Raw genomic sequence first — 19019 nt, 5'->3', positions numbered from 1 at the left:
GTGAGTTTGTGCAGGATGATCTGACGGACATCCTTGATGTTGGTCCCCCAACTGACCCGGTACTGCCGTTCCATATGGCTTTACAGCGTAGGGTGGCGGCGGCTTGGACTGCTCCGGAGAGTCTCCCGGCAGTGGGCAGATCCTTGTCGCGAAAATACCGTCCAGCCAGTGGCGACCCCTGCTACTTGACCAGGCACCCCACTCCGGAAAGTTTGGTGGTGCAGGCGGCCACGGCCCCGGCAAAGCAGGCGTCGTACCCTACCATCCCTCCTGATAGGGACGACAAACGTTTTGATGGCTGGGCGAAGAAGGTGTTTTCTTCTGGTGGTATGGCGCTTCAGGCGGCCAACTCCGTTTGTGCCTTGTCGCGTTTCACGCACACTCTGTGGAACTGTGTTGCGTTAGCGGCTGAACATATTCCCGAAGGGGTCGAACGGGATGGTTTCCTTGCTATGGTCCAGGATGGTAAGGATGCCATGTGTGAGTCCGTTCAGTCGGGTTTGGACTTGGCTGAATGCGTCAGTAGGTCCATGGCGGCGAGCACCGTGATACGCAGGTTTGCGTGGTTGCGGAAGTCGGGGTTTGCTCCTGATGTGCAGTCCCGGCTCCTCAACATGCCCTTTGATGGTGAACATCTTTTTGGCAGCAAGGCTGACGAGAGCCTTGAGAGGTTGCAGACCTCAAAAGCTGCAGCGAAGTCGTTGGGCGCTGCAGTTCGCCAACCTCCGCTTTTTCGTCCTAGGGGACAGCAGTGGAGGGGTGGCTCCTTTCGCTATTACTCGTCCTTTGGTAGAGCGAGAGGAGCTGGCAGTCAAAGGGGCCAACGCAGGGGTACCAGAGGTGGACGACAAGGTACCCGTGGTGCCAAGGCCGCTCGGGCAGTTGCCTCTTTGCCCTCAGGTAACGCCGCAGCCGCTCCTACTCAGTCATGAGGCCATGTACCATGGTTCGCCGGTTGGGGGAAGGCTGGCGCAGCATCTTGTAGAGTGGCGTGCCATTACTTCAGATGTGTGGGTTCTGGAGATCATTTCCCACGGCTACTGTCTTCCCTTTCGGCACAGGCCTCGCGACAATCCACCGGGGAACCTCTCTTTGAAGAGTCCGGATCCGCTCCTTGCGCAGGAAATTCAAGCCCTGCTGGAGAAAGGCGCCATAGAACTGGTGCCTGTAGCGGAGAGGAACAAGGGATGGTATTCCCCTTATTTTTTGATTTCGAAGAAAGACGGGGGTTTGAGACCCATCATGGACTTGCGCGGTTTGAACAAACTCCTCAGGAAGGACAAGTTCAAGATGGTTACTCTCTCTCAAGTCCTCCAGGCCCTTCAGCTTCAGGACTGGTTGGTGTCACTCGACCTCAAGGATGCTTACTTCCATGTGCCGATCCATCCCAAGCACAAGAAGTACCTGAGGTTCGCGGTTGGCGACTCGCACTTTCAGTTTCGGGTCCTGCCGTTCGGTTTGACCTCCGCCCCGAGGGTTTTCACCAAGCTCATGGTGGTGGTGGCAGCGCATCTCAGGCAAGGGGGGATTCACGTCTACCCCTACCTGGACGATTGGTTGATCAGGGGGAGCTCTCCCGAGCAAGTCCTGGATCATCTGTCCGTCGCCTGCCACTCCCTTCACAGGCTGGGCTTCTCTCTCAATTTAAAGAAGTCCCATTTGACGCCAACACAGAGGCTCCAGTACATCGGTGCAGTGCTCGACACTTCCCTGGGGCAGTGTTTTCCTCCCCAGGTGAGGGCTCTTCACATTCAGCAGATGGTGCACAAGTTTCAGCATGCCCAGACGCTCCCGGCGTTCGAGTTCTTGAGGTTGCTCGGCCTCATGGCATCCTGCATTCTTCTGGTGCCAGAGGCTCGCCTGCGGATGTGATCTTTGCAGTGGGCACTCAAGACGCAATGGTCGCAGTCCTCCGGCTGGATGTCGGACCCGGTTCAGGTGCCGCCCTCGGTCGCCCGGGACCTTCTGTGGTGGGCTGTCGAAGGCAACTTGATGAAGGGGGCTCCGTTTTGGCTACCCTGGCCGGAGGTGACGATCGTGACGGATGCATCCCTCACGGGATGGGGAGCTCATGCCAACGGGCTGACAGTCAGCGGTCGTTGGTCTCCGTCGGAGTCCAGACTCCATATCAATCTGTTGGAGCTGAGGGCCGTCAGGCTAGCCCTGAAGGCTTTTCTGCCGACTGTGCGAGGAAAGGCTGTCCTGATCATGACGGACAACACTGTGGCCATGCACTACCTCAACAAAAAGGGGGGGGCAGGGTCACTTCCTCTGTGCAGGGAGGCGATGCAGCTCGAGTTCTGGGCCATCCGGCAGGAAGTTTCGATCTCGGCAGTTCATCTGGCCGGAGACGAAAACGTGACGGCGGACGCTCTGAGCAGGCAGAGCGCGATCTCTCACGAGTGGGAGTTGGCTCAGGAGATTCTCCTGGAGATCTTCGCCCTTTGGGGGACCCCTCGAGTGGATCTCTTCGCCTCCAGTGTCAACCGGAAGTGCGAGAGGTTTTGCTCGCGGGAATTTCCTCCGAAAGGAGCCTTAGGCGACGCGTTTGTGGTGGAGTGGTCATTCCCGCTGCTGTACGCGTTTCCTCCAGTCCCCGTCATCCCGCAAGTGCTGCGGAGGTTGCGGAAGTTCGGTTCCCGGATGATCCTCATTGCTCCGGCGTGGGCTCGGAGGACGTGGTACCCGGACCTTCTCGACTTGTCCATCTGCCCTCCACGTCGTCTTCCCTACCGAGACGATCTGCTCTCACGGGAGGGGGGTCAGGTTCTCCATCCAGGGGTCGGATCCCTCAACCTTCACTCTTGGCTTCTGAAAGGTTGAGGTATAAGGATTGGGACCTCCCTGAAGACGTGATGGAGGTGTTGCTTTCGGCCCGAAGGCCCGCAACTAAGTCTCTGTACCGTTGCCGTTGGCGTAAGTTCTGCGACTGGTGCAGAGTTCAGAATGTGGATCCTTTTGCATGTGACATCCCCATGGTTCTGTCCTTTTTGCTTTCTTTGGCCCACAGGGGCTTGCAAGTGGGTACCATTAAAGGTTACCTGGCGGCGCTGTCCATCTTTAAGCGCTCATCTGAAGAATGTTCTTACTTTAAAATCCCTTTAATTTCACAGTTTCTGAAAGGGCTCACTAATGTGTTCCCTCCGTCGCCTTTCCTGGTGCCCGGTTGGGATTTAAACCTTGTTCTTAGGTTTCTTATGGGTGCTCCGTTTGAGCCTTTACATTCTTGCCCTTTGAGACTGTTGACTTTGAAAACTGCGTTTCTAGTTGCGGTTACTTCCGCTCGCAGAGTGAGTGAGTTACAGGCACTTTCTGTTAAGCCACCCTTCACTGTATTTCACAAGGACAGGGTTGTCCTTCGAGTTCGTCCTTCTTTTCTTCCAAAGGTAGTGACGGAATTTCATTTGGCCCAGAAGATTGTTCTTCCGGCTTTCTATCCTCCTCCGCATCCTGGTAAGGAAGAGGAGAGGCTCCATAGGCTTGATCCTAGGAGAGCTTTGAGCTTTTATGTTTCTCGCATGTCCCGGGTCAGAGTGGACGATCAACTCTTTATTGGTTACGCTGGTAAGCGCTTGGGGCAAGCTGTGACGAAACAGACTTTGTCACGCTGGATTATTTTGGCCATCTCGGAGTGTTACCGCTTGGCGGGTAAGGACCCACCGGCTGGCTTGCGGGCCCATTCTACCAGGGGCGTGGCTGCATCTACTGCCCTGCAGAGGGGTGTTCCTATTCGCAACATCTGTGATGCTGCCACCTGGGCTTCAGTACATACATTTGTACGGCATTATTCCCTCGATTCCATCAGAGGGCAGGATCTGGCCTTTGGCAAGGCGGTCCTTTGCTCTGCTATTTGATTGGCTATTCTAAATTTTGTTTCTAAATTCTTTCCCTCCTCCTTGATTTGGTACTGCTTTGGGAGTCTGTCATAGATATGGAATACGTCGGAGGACCCAATCCCCTCGAAGAACAAGTTACTTTCTTACCTGGTAACGTTCTTTCGATGGGATGGTCCGACGACGTATTCCATATCGCTCCCACCCTGCCTTCCCCGCTGCAGAATTTCTGTTGCGATTGCAGCTTACGTTCCGCAAGGCTTTGTGTCGGACTGGCAGTTGACTAATGTCACACGTTCTGGGGGAAAAAACTACAACTGAGGCTACTGGCGTCGTGCGTCCTACTTATCACATCGGATGACGTCGGACGTCGGAGGAGGTCCTCGACGGCGGCGCATCGACGTCATCGACGCAGGACGCAGACGCCGAAAAAGTTTCCGAAGCAGCACAGCTGTGGTGATTACATGTCATAGATATGGAATACGTCGTCGGACCATCCCATCGAAAGAACGTTACCAGATAAGAAAGTAACTTGTTCATCTGATCTATTGTCTTAGGGAAAACATGCATTATAGTACCATCAGATTTATTATGGGTCTTCGAAGGGCAACCGCCAATGGAACAGGCAGGCATTGTGGAAAGTTCTGAAAAGTAAAGATCAACAATTCTCTATGAATACCAATGTAAACTCAGAACATGTGACTAGTTCCTTGCATGTACTGTCTTGAACGAAAAGAAATTGGACGCAAAATGATTATGGTACATGGCCTTACCTTGACGAACAAACAGTTAGATGCAGGGATCAGAGAAGTTTCTTGTCGTAGAACAGGGAGCAGTTCACAGGTTGCAAACTGACGAGTTTCCTCGAAGTGGTCACGGAAGTTCACAGAGACGAAGAGCAGATAACCAGCACCTTCACGGGTTGACTAGCAAAGCGCAAAGAAGTGCTCATTAGAAATATGAAGTGGGTTATAAAGAATTCGAAACAGGGGTGTGTTTGTGAATGAATGACGTGTATATGTCGTGGCATTATGTGGATTGCAGGGGGCCGTCCAGCGTGAGGGGGGATGCTTGGCAGGAGACACGGGGTCTGGAGGTACAACATGGGAACAACAACCCATGCTCTGTAGACCGCTTTGAAGTGTACATGGTCTTTGGCACCTCTTGGCCTTTATCGCTCCCTGACTGCTCCAGTTGCCAGCACAAGTACCCCGGTGCGAACTGCCTTTGATAGGGCGGGGGGGTGGATTGGGGCGGTGGTCGTGCAGACAAGACTCGTTTGCCGCAGGGCCTCACCAAGGAGAGGCCATCTAACTGCATGTAAGAGGCTGGCTGCAGGATCTAGTACATGGAAGGCAGGGGGGTGAGTTTATAAATACCTCACCCTCCCAGGAGAATATATGGGTGCAGTTCACCCTGGAGACCCTGGATGCCTAGGCAGTTAGTCAGCAGCAGGCTGGCCTGTGGTGGCAAGGCGGCACGGGCCAGAGGTGGTCATCTCTGTACCCGGTGACCAAAAGGATGATTTATTATGATCAACCATATTTACCTATAACCATGTTTTGTATCAATAAAATACAACGGCCTTCCTTTTATTGCCAACGCTTGAACAAATCAAAACAACCATTGTTAAAATATATATTGGGTTTTATTTTGGATCTTAATTTCAATTGAACATAAATAATAAACATTACACATTATAAATTTGCGGTTGCAGCACATCCAGGGAAAATCCGCGGTATTGTCCACTGTCGCTGGCGAAATGTTGTCTAATGGCAAGTACCGCACAGGCAGGTATTACTCTCCGAACGCGGTGTCCGAGCCTCCCGTGAAGCCACCAAGTGAAGCAACGATAGGCCACCAGCCTGTACCACCTGTGAAAATGAAAGATGCAAACTGTATTAAAATGACAAAACTTTCTTATCACTGTCGATTCAGGTAAAAAATGTCATTCTGCTTTGAAAAAAATTCTATCTAGAAAATGCACAATATGGAACCAATTTACATGCATTCGAATGATATGTAGATGTAATTTTATATGTGGGAGACGACCATGACATAGTAGTGGCATCACTGACATCACAACCAGAGTATACTTACTCGTTACTCGGATTACGCGGACGAACAGTGCCGCGAAGTTCGTGCATAAGCACCATCATCATCCTCAACACTGTCCGTGAGAGGCAGGCTTCCCTGAACTCTGGCAGCTCAGTGATGCATTGCGGACTTGGCTCGCCTTCCGAAATGTAGGCCAGGCATCCCGAGTTTTCTCGGCAGCAGCAGTTCTCCTCCTCAGTTGGCATTAGCTCGCACCGATTGCACGTGCACCAGGTGGAGACGCCGTCCATGCGACATGGTCCAGGCTCTTCATCCGTTGACTGGTCCTCCCAACTGCCGTCCGAATCCCCATCGTTTTCGCGTGCTTGCCTTTCCAGTAGTTCTTCCTCGGTGTACTCGGGCTCGTACATATACGGCATTATTGTAGCCATTATGTGGTAAAGAAAGTAAAATAATTTATAGCGGTGGTACTGGTATCTGTTCACACGGGCTACAATCAACGAAGGTAGCTGACCAGAGCACAGAAACGAGTCACAGAATACTCAAAGTAACACAGAGAGAGGAATGGATTCGAAAATCTGCTGCTGTGTGTTGTGAAACGGTCTGTTTATACTTATTGAGGAAAGAGGCGTCCTGCCATTTCCATGGCGATACTTCATTAGCTGAGGCGCAGCGATTGTTGACACGAAACGGGAAATGGGCGGTACGCGTCTGCTGATGTCAGGCTCAGGGGCGGGGGATTTGATTTAGTGCCGCAAAAGCAGGTGAGCCAGGGCGATGGGGGGAAATGATAGGATTATCATAAAATGGCGGATGTTTTCGAGTGCGTTAATGGACGAAAAGCCGGGTAAGGTCCATAGGAAAGTTTTCTACGATCTACCGATTTATGCTTAAAAACACATGGCCGAACCATAGGAACAATAAAAAAAAAGTCCCGGAACTATCCTTTAAGGCCTCTTTACTTTCACATACTTCTCCAAGCCTTCCCCATCGTTTCAGCTTTCCCATTTGATTTTTTGGTGAGGCTTTAGTCTGCTTCATCACAACTCCCGGTCTTCTTCCAACCCCATGTCTTCTCAAAGGCTATTGGCCAGTCTTTCCTTGACCTCAATTAACTTTTCTCACAGCACAGACCTCTCCTGGACCTGCACACACTCTCAAGATTTCAACCGGTACCTCTTAGACTGTGACCTTCTGTCAGGATTCAAACAGCAATGTATGTTTCTCCCTCCTCTGCCCTCTTTGTTAGAGGCCTCGTCAGGCGGTCGATCTTGCTTTGCCCTTCTGCCACAGTGTCCGGTTCTCCCTCTACCTCAGGGTCGCTGATGGATGGCCTCCGGCTTTGGCTGTCCATTTTCCTTCAAGGTAGCAAGCATATCCGTACCTGCTGTAGCTATCTTTAGCTGTCTGGTTCCACCAGCCTGTTCTTTCTCCAGCCTGTTTGTTTCCAATCTTCCTTAAGAACACCCGTGCCTTCCTCCAGGTTGCAGTCCTTTCTCTGTAAAGGAAACCCCACTTGTATCAAGGGATCGTGTTTATATATGATATGGCATTTATAAGTGCCTGTGCACAAGTGTTTAGGCACATCTGCAGCACCAGGAGGAGAGCGAAAACAGCCTGAGCGTCCAGGTCATCTCAAGGGGAACGAGGTGGGAGCCAGCAAGAGAATGGTCCCACAATAGCGGACGACCCAGGACAATCCAAAGCGGAGCCAAGGTGGAGTAGCAGCAAACCACCATTCATCTAGATCAGGAAGACTCTCTCCTCCGGGTGTTTTCACCAGGATGATTTTATAGGGAGGCAGCACTGCAAAGGCTAGTGAAATGTCGTGTGTGTGTGTGTAGCCAATCCAGGGAGCTGGCGCCTGGGGTGAAGCAAAGGTATCGACCAGTGCTAGGTTTCCACCAGCAGGAAGGTGCAAGATGTGGGAGGGTCAAAAGGACCCAAGTCCCAGCCAGTGTGGCCGGGCAGGGACCTTAACGAGCAGGGTATCTGCACCAGCAGTCTTCAGGAATTCAGGTAAGAGAGTGACAGAGGCAGGGTCTCCTGCTGATATCCTCTTCCAGGCAGGGGCTGGCAAAGCCATCCCACCAATCGCAGCCAAGGGCAGCACACACGTTTTGGCAGCCAGTCAATCGGGCTGGCCCCAGAAACCACTAAACAAACTGCCCCCCACCCCACAAATGGATGTAGATTATGGATGTCTGAGGATGTAAACCAGTCTAATCCCACCTATATCTCCAACCAAGGGTTCAGGGGTGAGCTGAGGACGAGCCCACCGCAGTACATTTGTCATTTTGGCCTACCTCGGATGCCCAGAGACAAGGGAATGGCTAAAAGAAAATGGCTGGGAGCAGGACTTAGAAACATGCACCGGCACAGAATGGGCACCATACAGGGGTATTGCGTCCCAAAATGCCCAGGAAGCCATATGTGCTATTAGGGCAGCACATTGGGAAAAAGGGTTGAAGTGTCGGTGGGAATTCAGTAGAAGTCCCTCTGGACACTAAGTCAAAAATCAAAATTCAAAAAATCCAGTGAAACGTTTAAGGGACCCACCAAGTGGGTCAAGAGGACACCTCCCCCCCCCCCCATGGAATTCTGCCCTCACTGCGTCACATATAATATCAGAAATGGCACCAACCATCAGTTTCCAGAGTGGAACTTTTCCTGCGTTGCCCTCATCCTTGCCAGAGGGCATTGCCTGTGAGGAGGTCCCAGATTCTAAGAGTCTGCTTCTGTCCGTGTGCCAACCAAAGAAATGACAGTGCACTGAAAGGAGAAGCTTTCCAAGAGTACCATCTGGTCACTGACCACATTTGCCAACTCGCCCCCAGCCCAGTGAAGCTGGAACCTCACCGGAGGACCCAGCAGACCCATGTTGGGACCCTTTGCTGAAAAAACGGCAGTGAATGTCCAAGTCTCATGCCAAGGATTGAGAGATCATCCCTTGCTGAGAAGATGGCAGTGAATGTCCAAGTCTCATGCCAAGGATTGAGAGATCACCCCTTGCTGAGAAGATGGCAGTGAATGTCCAAGGCTCATGCTAAGGATTGAGAGATCACCCCTTGCTGAAAAGACTGCAGTGAATATCCAAGGCTCATGCCAAGGATTGAGAGATGACCCCTTGCTGAGAGGACTGCAGTGAATGCCCAAGGCTCATGCTAAGGATTGAGGGATCAGTTTGTTGGATCCATCTACCCGCTCACCCACCATGCCCAAGCTACCTTTAGTATCTCGGGTGTCGACTTTACCTGGAGAGAGCAAAAGTGGTCGGAACTCAGACTGGCCCTTGATCACTAGTAGAAGTAGGCGTAGAATACACAAAAGGCCACTACTACCCACAGGCCCCCAAGCTGCGTGTTGCCAAGTGCAGCACTTTCCCAACCCTGTTTCTCTGCCTGCACACCCCAGTGTTTAACCCTCTAACCGGACAGATTGGAGTGCCATTGCAGAGGTCACGCACTACTGTCCTGCAGTATTTACGATGCCATCTTTGCAGGATTGCCATTCACAGAAGGCGCTGCAGCCCTGCAATATGGGAACCACAGGCCGGGAGGATAGCTCAGGAGCAACGCATTGGTCTTGAAAGCATGACAACGCATAGCAACACATGTTCGAATCCTAGTCGCTTGCCTAGAAACTGGTCTCTGGTATTAAGCGCATTATGAAAGAACAATTATAATTATCACCCCAGGTGTGGGAGATCCGGTAACACTGAAGAAGCAGTGGTCCATCTGTGCAATGTTCTTCACTGCTCTTCCCTTCTCACTGCAGTGCAATCCAACACTGACAACAGGACTTTGGAAATTGCAACCACAAGGCACTCGACTCAAGGAAGCAAAAAGGGGCTAGGAATTGCAACCGCGAGGACCCCCATCCTCCAAGAACCAAAGGCAGCTCGATATGTGATTGGTATAAGATTACAATACATCTTGTATTGGTTTAAGTACTTTTAGAGAATGTAAGTTTGTGGCTTGTAATGTTTGTGATACCCTCCAATTACAAGACACACACACAGACGCACACACAGACGCACACACAGACGCACACACAGACGCACACACAGACGCACGCACAGACGCACGCACAGACGCACGCACAGACGCACGCACAGACGCACGCACAGACGCACGCACAGACGCACGCACAGACGCACACACACAGACGCACACACACAGACGCACACACACAGACGCACACACACAGACGCACACACACAGACGCACACACACAGACGCACACACACAGACGCACACACACAGACGCACACACACAGACGCACACACACAGACGCACACACACAGACGCACACACACAGACGCACACACACAGACGCACACACACAGACGCACACACACAGACGCACACACACAGACGCACACACACAGACGCACACACACACAGACGCACACACACACAGACGCACACACACACAGACGCACACACACAGACACACACACAGACACACACACAGACACACACACAGACACACACACAGACACACACACAGACACACACACAGACACACACACAGACACACACACACACACACACACACAGACACACACACACACAGACACACACACACACAGACACACACACACACAGACACACACACAGACACACACACAGACACACACACAGACACACACACAGACACACACACAGACACACACACAGACACACACACAGACACAGAGACAGACACAGACACAGAGACAGACAGACACAGAGACAGACAGACACAGAGACAGACAGACACAGAGACAGACACAGGGACAGACACAGAGACAGACACAGAGACACAGACCCCCCCGCCCATATATTTGAGATTTATTGACAAGGAATGCTGTTTTATATTCAGAGTATTTAGTGCCTAGTTGGACCTTTTTATAAGCACTTGCTGAACTCTGGCCATGGTTAAAATTGATCTGGGATAAGTAGGCATGTGTACTACTGGGGCAATTGCCTCCTCTTGAAGGTATGGCTCCTCCCTAACACCTAAGTCCACGCACCCCGTGCTCCCCACCACACCTGATGCTGAGTGATCTGCTCCCCACTGTTTTCTCCCCTGGGTGCTTGTAGATCACTTGCTGACAACTGCCCTCCCTCCCCTGTTGTTAGATCCCCACTCCCTTGTTTCTCTGTTCCCTATCCTTGTTCTTCCCCCCTATAATTGTAAAGCTCTTCATCGCTTCCTTACAATAGGTCCGCTCTCAATAAATACCCTTATAATAATAACTTTGAAGTAGGGTCTCTTACGAGTAAGGAGGTCCTTAACCAAATGTCATGGCTGACTGTGAATTGTAAAGCGTAGTCTGACAATACATGGCCCTTTTTGTTACCACCCACGAGAGATCATGATTGATCTGCCCCAACAGTGAAGATCTCTCCTCACCTCTTGGGCTGCCCTGGTTCTGCATGGACATTCCTGATTCTGCACCTGTCTGTCTCTTTTTACGCTCCTCAGCCAGTCTGGCATCTGAAATGCGTTCCTGTCTCTACATTGGCCACCTCTCTATTCCCACTATCTAGAAGGCACACCTGTCACAATGTTTGGACTGTCCATCTTCTTGTCCTTACAATGGGAGCACCCCTACACTTGTTTGCTTGCTTGGTCTTTCCGTGCCAAAGGATCTATGCGATTAGCTCTAAGAAAATAAACACTGAAGCCAAAACTACTTTCTTTATTTTTTTTGCACATTTCCACACAATTATGTTGGGGAGACCCACAGCCCACTTCTTACTCCTCATAAATTACTTATTTCTCTAACCCATCGCAGTTAAACATTCAGCATTTTCGGCCTCTTCATTTCTTGCCGCAAAATTATGGGGTGATGCCCTTGTCAAAAACATTTTGTTTTTTCCCAGTTCAGTTTTCCCTAGTTCCTAGCATCTATGCCATAAAAGATCCTAGCATCTTTTATGGCATAAGACATTTCATTTTATAATATGCTACTGCAGCCTCATGCCATGGTGGTGGGTGGGGTGGCCTGGTTGGAAGGATCATGTTTTTGCTGAAATCTTAGATGGGCCCATTTAATTGTCCTTTTTCTTTCTTTTTTCACAGCGCAGCGATGGCCCTTTCGCCCTCATACTTGTCCCCACCAGAGAGGTAAGTGTTCCTGAACATTATGCAGGAGAAACGGGTGCAAGTGTCCATGCATGCATGCATCTTGGAGTTGATGCGTGAGCAAGCTTTGCCTCGAGTCTTTCAGCGGGAAGACCGGACTCACTTCTCTGAATATTGACTTGCACCGTAGGAACACGCTCCTTTCACTGTGTTGAGCAGTATTTCCTTAAACTGTGGTGAGCAACGGATGGCTTCATGTTCCAGCAACATTCTGCATTTTTCTTGTTAGATCCCTGTTTCTATAGTGTTTGTAAGTGGCCTCATTTTAGCTCACCCCTCTTGATAAGGTGGCTCAGTGGGTTGCAGCCAGCCGCAGTGATCTGTGTCTAACCTGCTGGTCAGTTTTAAATCATAAGAGCCAGTCACATGCTAACGGCACATTTAATTTAAGCAGTAGCAGATGATCAAGCTTGTGGAATATGTTGGTTTTGGCCTCCTAATTGTCCTATTACTTTTTTTGTTCCCAGCTGGCCCTACAGAGCTTTGATACCATACAGAAGTTGCTGAAGGTAAGAGCGGGCTGTATTCTTCCACTCCATCCCTGCTGCTCTCTTGAGCAGGGCTGCGCTAGGCTGCTTTGCAATGCAATGAACTGGCACTGGCAAGAAGCCTTGAGTAGCTGGCACCAGTGGCCATTATGAGAAGCTGGTGCGTGTGAACAGTGTGATGAGCTGGCAATGGTGAGCAGTTTAAGGGGCCAGCAGGTGGTCAGCAGTGTGCACAGTCCACCACGGTTAGGAGCTGTAGTCAGGTGGGGGATGCACTGAGCATCACTGTCATCAAACCCCTCTTCACAAGGGACGCCTTCACCGACACCATGCTTTTTAGCCAACATATCTGTTAGTTTTACACATTTTAGGCTGATACATAAAAGGTAAAATGGAGAATGAGAGATTCCAGCCTCCATAGTGCTCTAGCCTGGACAGCCAATACTACATGGGACCAGTTGACTGCTATAGAGTAGCTGGCACTCTGTGGGCAACGTAAGGTGCTTGCATTGGTGGGCAGTGGAGTAGCTTGCACTTTTGGGCACACTGAGGACCTCGTACTAGCAGGTAGTGTAACATACTCTGTCCTGTACGCCTTCTGTTTAGTAGGATTATGTTGGGCTATTGCGAGCGTATACTTGGGCAACACAATGAAGAACCCCAAGACCCTTTTTGTGGTCAAATGCCAGGATATTCCGAACAGATTTGTCTTTCTCTCTTTTCAGCCTTTTATGTGGATTGTTCCTGGGGTGCTGATGGGGGGCGAGAAGAAGAAATCGGAGAAAGCCAGGTACCAAGACTATTACTTAACCTCCTCATGGATGCAATGATGGCAGGAGGTTTAAATGTGAATCAATCCCCTTCCACTGACTGCAATGAAGTGCAGATACGTAGTCTCCCCCATTCTCTCCTTCTGCTCCCCCATCTCCTTGTGTACATACTATCTGCACTTTATCGCTCATTTATTTCTTCTTGCCAGTCTCCTTCCTCTCGCTGTGCACTTCCAAAACTGCACATTTTCAAATTCCATTTCCTCAACTTCGCTGTGCACTCCCCAGCTGCTGCCACCACCAGCTCCCATTGTTTGTGCTCTTTGTTTGCCTTCATAACTGCTGCCCTCCCTCTCGCTTGCCCCCTATCTGTTCTTTATTCGTCACATCCTCCTCCTGTCGTTTTTCTCCTTTCTTTTCTTTTTCTGCTCTTCCTCCCATACTTACTGTGATGATCCTTCAGATGGCGTACCTCTTCTCCCCAGGGGAGAACCCCTATCCACGAGGCTACGGAGGTGAGGCTGCTAACCAGTAATTCCCCTGGGGGTGGGGGTGTAATATGTGGGAGGATCCCATGGAGAGGGGAATTCTCTCCTGGGTATAAGGATGCGATTGGGGGCACAGCCCCTTTTAAGCCCCAGCCCGGTAGGCTGACGGTGGAACCTGAACCTTATGGGTCTAAACTCCCGTCTATAAAACATGTTACTGTAAAACATGGAACTACCTTGATGGCTTAGGTTCTGAGATGAAGAAGCTCCCGAGAACGCTACAAGTGAGCGTGAAAAACGCCCAAGAAGCGAACCCCGACAAGAGTGGGAAAAGGTGATTGACCATTGTCCAAGCATCCTGACCCCAATGCAGGTAATGGGAGTTAACGAAAGTCTGGTATGGTGCGGACAAGCTGTTTAAGAAACTCTTTAGACATTCCATGAAATTTAAGGCAACAAGGGAGAACAGTGAATGGTATGAACTCAGAACACCTTCCTCAGCAACTGAGAAGATACGTTGTCTGTAAGTCCAAGACCCTACCTTCCTGAAATGCCATAGAAGGGTGATTATTTTATAGACCCTGCAAACTACAACAGAGGGGCATAAAGGGGTTGGAGGACCCTGGATAGTTCATGCTCTCCTTCTCTATCTAAACATTGAATAGCTGTGGAAACACCTGCCCAAAGGAGAGAATCACAGTACACACCCCAGAATCATCTAGGGCTGGTCCATCAAGCCAAACACCAATAATCTTTTGTCTACCCCACTGTTACCCACTGCTGATTGGTCAACACCAGATCCTACCAAGGGCCCCGTCTTCTTCAGCTCATGATCTTAACCTTGCCTTCCTCAAAGATGAGAAGAAAACCGTTAACCTTGTAATTTTCTTCTAGCTTAAAAAGCCAGGAAAATAATTATAGAGAAACGGAGCAAACAGTGAACCAATTTGTGATACAGTTCCCAGTGTAGTTCCACAGGAGTGTGGTGCTGTAGAGTCTGAAGGGACTCCGGGAACAGCTTCATCTTCCCAGTGGGGTGGATCGAGAATTGTACAAAACCAAGAGATTGTAAACGCCTCCCTAAGGGAGATCCAAAGCTCATTGAGGATTGAGAGTCATTGGGGGGAAACCGGCTAGGAGAAGGGAGCCATTCTCCTAGCTCCACGAAAACCTTCTACAATTGCTTATTTTCTGTTGGGTTACAAAAAACCCAGAACATTTGTGGAACTTTTTGTTTTGAACAACCTAAGAGGCGTTTGGATGCTTCACTTCCAGGAGAAAGGAGACATTCTCCTGGGTTTGTAATCGGGATGGTGTATTTTTGTTTTTACTTGCACAGATTTCCTGAAGAGCAACAAGTTTCTTTAATTTAAGTAGGGAAACCCCCTTAGAGTTTGGGATAGATATGTTTGGTTTTCATTTAATAAAAGGTCTATAGCTACCACTATTGCACCATCTGGCCAGTCTTTTCATTCCTTTTCACAACATTACCCTCCTCCTTTCCCCCATGCACCCTTTACACCGTTTTCTCTCCTCGTTGTTTCTATCCTTTCTCAGCTCTTCCGCTCTTCCCCCACTCCCTTGGCTCTTTCTTGCCTTAATGCTTTCCATTACCCTCCTTGTGCTCTCTCTGCTATTCACACTGTTTGATCCCTCCCAACCCTGCGTTCCTTTCCTCTTTGTCTTCTCACCACCTCCGATTGTCATGCGTTTTTCTTTCCCCTTCTATTTCCTTTTGCCCTTCACTCATTGCTCCGGCATTTCAATACTCTTCTTCATGCCCCATGTCAGCCATTTCTGTACTTTCTCTCAGTCTCTCTACTCTTACCCCTCTTACATCTTCATCTTTAATTGCCTTGTTCTTCCTCCACTCGCTTTGATTCGATCTCTGCTCCTCATCCTGCCCTTCTATCTCTTAACTTCTTACTCACCCTTTTTCCTTCCTTGTTTTTTTCTCCCTGATCTTCATCTTTTTTGCTTCATCCCCTTGTTGTAACCTTCTTGCCCTGCATTTCCACCCTTATCTTCGCTCTCTCATCTTCATCTCTCGCACTTTATCCACTCCAGTTCGTTCTGTCTTCTTCTGTTCCACCATCTCTCCAGTTATTCCTTAATTGCTCCTCCATCCTCCTTTGCTCGTCTCCCAGATTCCAAATGCCCAGTAACTTTCTTTTCTTAAGAAATATCGGTTATTGTTTTTCTCTGATAAGCCCTGACTGCTAATCACCAGGTCATGGTGGGTGTATTTTCTTCTTTGCAGAATCCGTAAAGGGATAAACATCCTGATTTCCACTCCGGGCCGCCTGGTGGATCATATTAAGACTACAAAGAATATTCACTTTGGTAGAGTGCAGTGGCTGATCCTGGATGAAGCGGACAGGTGAGCTATTAAGCAGTGAAACCACTAGGATAAATGCTAGGCTTTTTGGAAGTCTCGAGCACCACTTTCCCTGCAATGTGTTATGGTTTGACCCCTCTCCTGACATTTGGAGGCATGTAAATCCTTTTTGCTTTACTTCCTGTACACCTCATCTTTTTTGGGGGTACTGGTCACGCCATGACTACTGGTGATTGGGGACTCTGTCTCCCTTTGCGAGATTCCTTTTTTTTTTTATGCAGCACACACCACGTTAGTTACTTTTGTGATACATCCAAGAGGAATTGTTGGCAGCAAATATTATTGGGAAACTTTTTTTGTTTTTCCAGCATACACTTTTGCTTTTTACCACCTAATATCATTTTGAGTACCATGTACCCAAAATAGCACTGTTGTGTGTTTTTCATCGTCCTTTGGCCTTCTTTCTGTCCACTAAGGCCAGGAAATGCCGTATAATTTAAGCCCTTTCTCGGGCCAGGCAAAGCCGCAGTGTGAGTATATGGCCGGATGTGTCGGCTGGGAATGTTTAGTTCTAATTCACACTACAGCCAAAGGGCATGTCTGTTGCTGGGCAGATATGGGGCAAGAGGTTGTCCATGATCCTCATTGGGCAGCTCTTGCCAGTTTGAATAGAGCATGTCCTTGTCCATGGCTATGTTGGGTGTGACCCCAGCTCGAATTTGGGATAAAACGAGAAGCCTGAAGCCTTCTAGCATTGACTCCAGTCAAATCCCGGCAAAGCTCTGTCCTCTGTATCATTCTCAAGAAGACCCTCTGCTCAGCTTCTACTCTTGGGCTAGTCACACAAATCAGTTCAGTCACCTTTGGTAGTGTCCCAGAACCATTCTGTGGGTTTACCAGCTTCATCCAAGGCATCTGGTGTATCAGTCCCCTTTGTGAGTTTTGGCCTGGAACTTTGCAGGTCATCCTCTTGTTGCCCAAGACCATCCATCTGCAGCTCTCCAATAAGAAGAGAGGCCTTTCTGAAGCATAGCATTTGTCGTTGCTGCGAGAGTTGCTTGCCATTGGTTATCAGAGCGTTCTTGGCTGATGCCCGTCTGTCGAGCCCTGGGGTTGTGGTCTTCTGTTATGATGGGACCTGCGGTGGTCATCCCGAGGTGCCTGGGTCATCCATCTTCAAGATATCAGGAACCACCTCATTTTAGCATGGAACTGCTGCCTAGCCAGACCCAATCCCGAACCCGAAAACTACCACTGCAACCACGACCCCTGGATTCCCTGAAACCGGGCCATTGACCGAAGTAAATGTGCCAAGCAAGTTTATGTTCTAGGTTAATCAGAGCAAGGGGAGAATTGTATGGGCCTCAACCTACCTCTCCCTCACCTGGTCGTGATCGGTGGGGGCGTTCTTGGCCAAGGATACTCCTTGGCTTCCCCTAGATTGGTGGCATTGGGAGAGTACCCCCTAATCCTTTGAACATATCTTCATATTCTTCTTCACTGGAACAGTTATTTACTTGTTGACTTTGCCGATACTTGTCTTCATGTACAGACTTGCAGCACCCTGCAACAGGTACCTACCTGGGACCTCTGACACTTTAAGGCACTGGGCCTACTTACCTTAACAGGGAAGGACTTCAAAGTGTTAAGGCACTTTAGCCGTATTTTATAAGGCAGTGTATTGTGTTGATATTGCTTTTCCATGGTTTCTTTTCACTTTATTACCTACAGTCTTTTGTTTTATTGCTAAACTATTTGTACTGTTTCCAGGGTAACGTGTAGCCGATCTCTAGTGCGATCACCAACTGTTTATGTATATGTGTATATAGTTTGTGCTTTACTGTTCAAATGGATTTTCAGATTCCGCCCTTAGAACAGATTCTGAGAGGACATCCTGTGCTGATGAACAGGGAAAGGCACAATGTCTAGCCAGACTCTATCAAGGTAGTGTGGCCAATGTGGCGGGTCGGAAGAAGGAGATGGACACCCGGAAGACATAGTTCAGGAAATGTAATGAAACGTATCAGTAGAAGGCCTCACCTAGCTAGAGAAATTAAAGGTGCTAGTCAGTTGTCGGGACGTTCAAAGTTAAAATGTCCTCTGTCCAAACTAACTCTATCTGACCCTACTACTAAACTGAACAAACTTAAATATACCAAGGGGATGCCTCAACCTCTTCAGTTCCTTCAATAGTCTCTTTATTTATATATTTTCTCTGTGGTACAGATGGTCTCTGAGAACAATTCTTGCAGTTCTTCCAGAACACTCTTTATCTTTTGTACTTTCTGTGGTCATGTGTTTAGAATATTGTCCTCGGTTAGGACAGATTTTCTGAAGTGCAACTAAGGGCTTAGTAAAACCATTCAACTGAAGCAGTACAAGACTCCACTCTTACTATAAGGCTCTACCACCTGGGTCTGTTGGTTAGCGTAGACAGGGCAGCCAGGCTTCTCTTAGGAGGGAGAGAGGGCTGTAGAATCAGTACAAAGAAATTGTAATACAAATGGTCCAAAGAAACACTCAAACACTATGTATTGTAAAAAATAAATGGTTTATTTAAATACAAGTAGGCCCAGATAAATCTTGGGGGAAAGTAAGTACTATCACAGATCATATAAACACATTATGGAAAAACACAACACTATGCTTGAAGGTACATAAGACCAAAGCATATAACCTAATTTGGAACACCTAACCGGAGTTCTAGGGAAGTCAAAACCAATAGTTTCTTTTAGATTACTTGCAGTAATACCAGGCTAGTAGACCCTATCGGTTGTACCGTGATGCTCGGCAAGAAATCGCATGGTAATATCAACTGGACAATATACTTTTCTGATCTAGTGCAAAACAGATTCTAGGAACTGTATAAACCTATAACTCTGATTCAGGATAGCACAGTTATTCTAGG

At 49.0% G+C, this 19019-nt stretch overlaps 1 protein-coding gene across 1 annotated transcript in view; it reads left to right on the top strand.

The window, feature by feature from the left end:
* The window catches only part of DDX31 (DEAD-box helicase 31), a 468302-nt gene that overhangs the window by 149696 nt on the left and 299587 nt on the right, over positions 1–19019 (top strand). Inside the window, exons 8-11 of the mRNA XM_069609310.1 lie at positions 11965–12009; positions 12495–12536; positions 13241–13305; positions 16034–16153. Of these exons, the coding sequence (XP_069465411.1) occupies positions 11965–12009; positions 12495–12536; positions 13241–13305; positions 16034–16153 (272 nt within the window). The remainder of the gene's footprint in view (positions 1–11964; positions 12010–12494; positions 12537–13240; positions 13306–16033; positions 16154–19019) is intronic.

The sequence above is a fragment of the Ambystoma mexicanum genome, chromosome 8, assembly GCF_040938575.1.
Source record: "Ambystoma mexicanum isolate Mex_15411 chromosome 8, UKY_AmexF1_1, whole genome shotgun sequence".
In the NCBI taxonomy this organism is placed as follows: domain Eukaryota; kingdom Metazoa; phylum Chordata; class Amphibia; order Caudata; family Ambystomatidae; genus Ambystoma; species Ambystoma mexicanum.
Note: the sequence above shows the minus strand (reverse complement) of the source record. Positions and strands in the feature narration are given on the sequence as shown.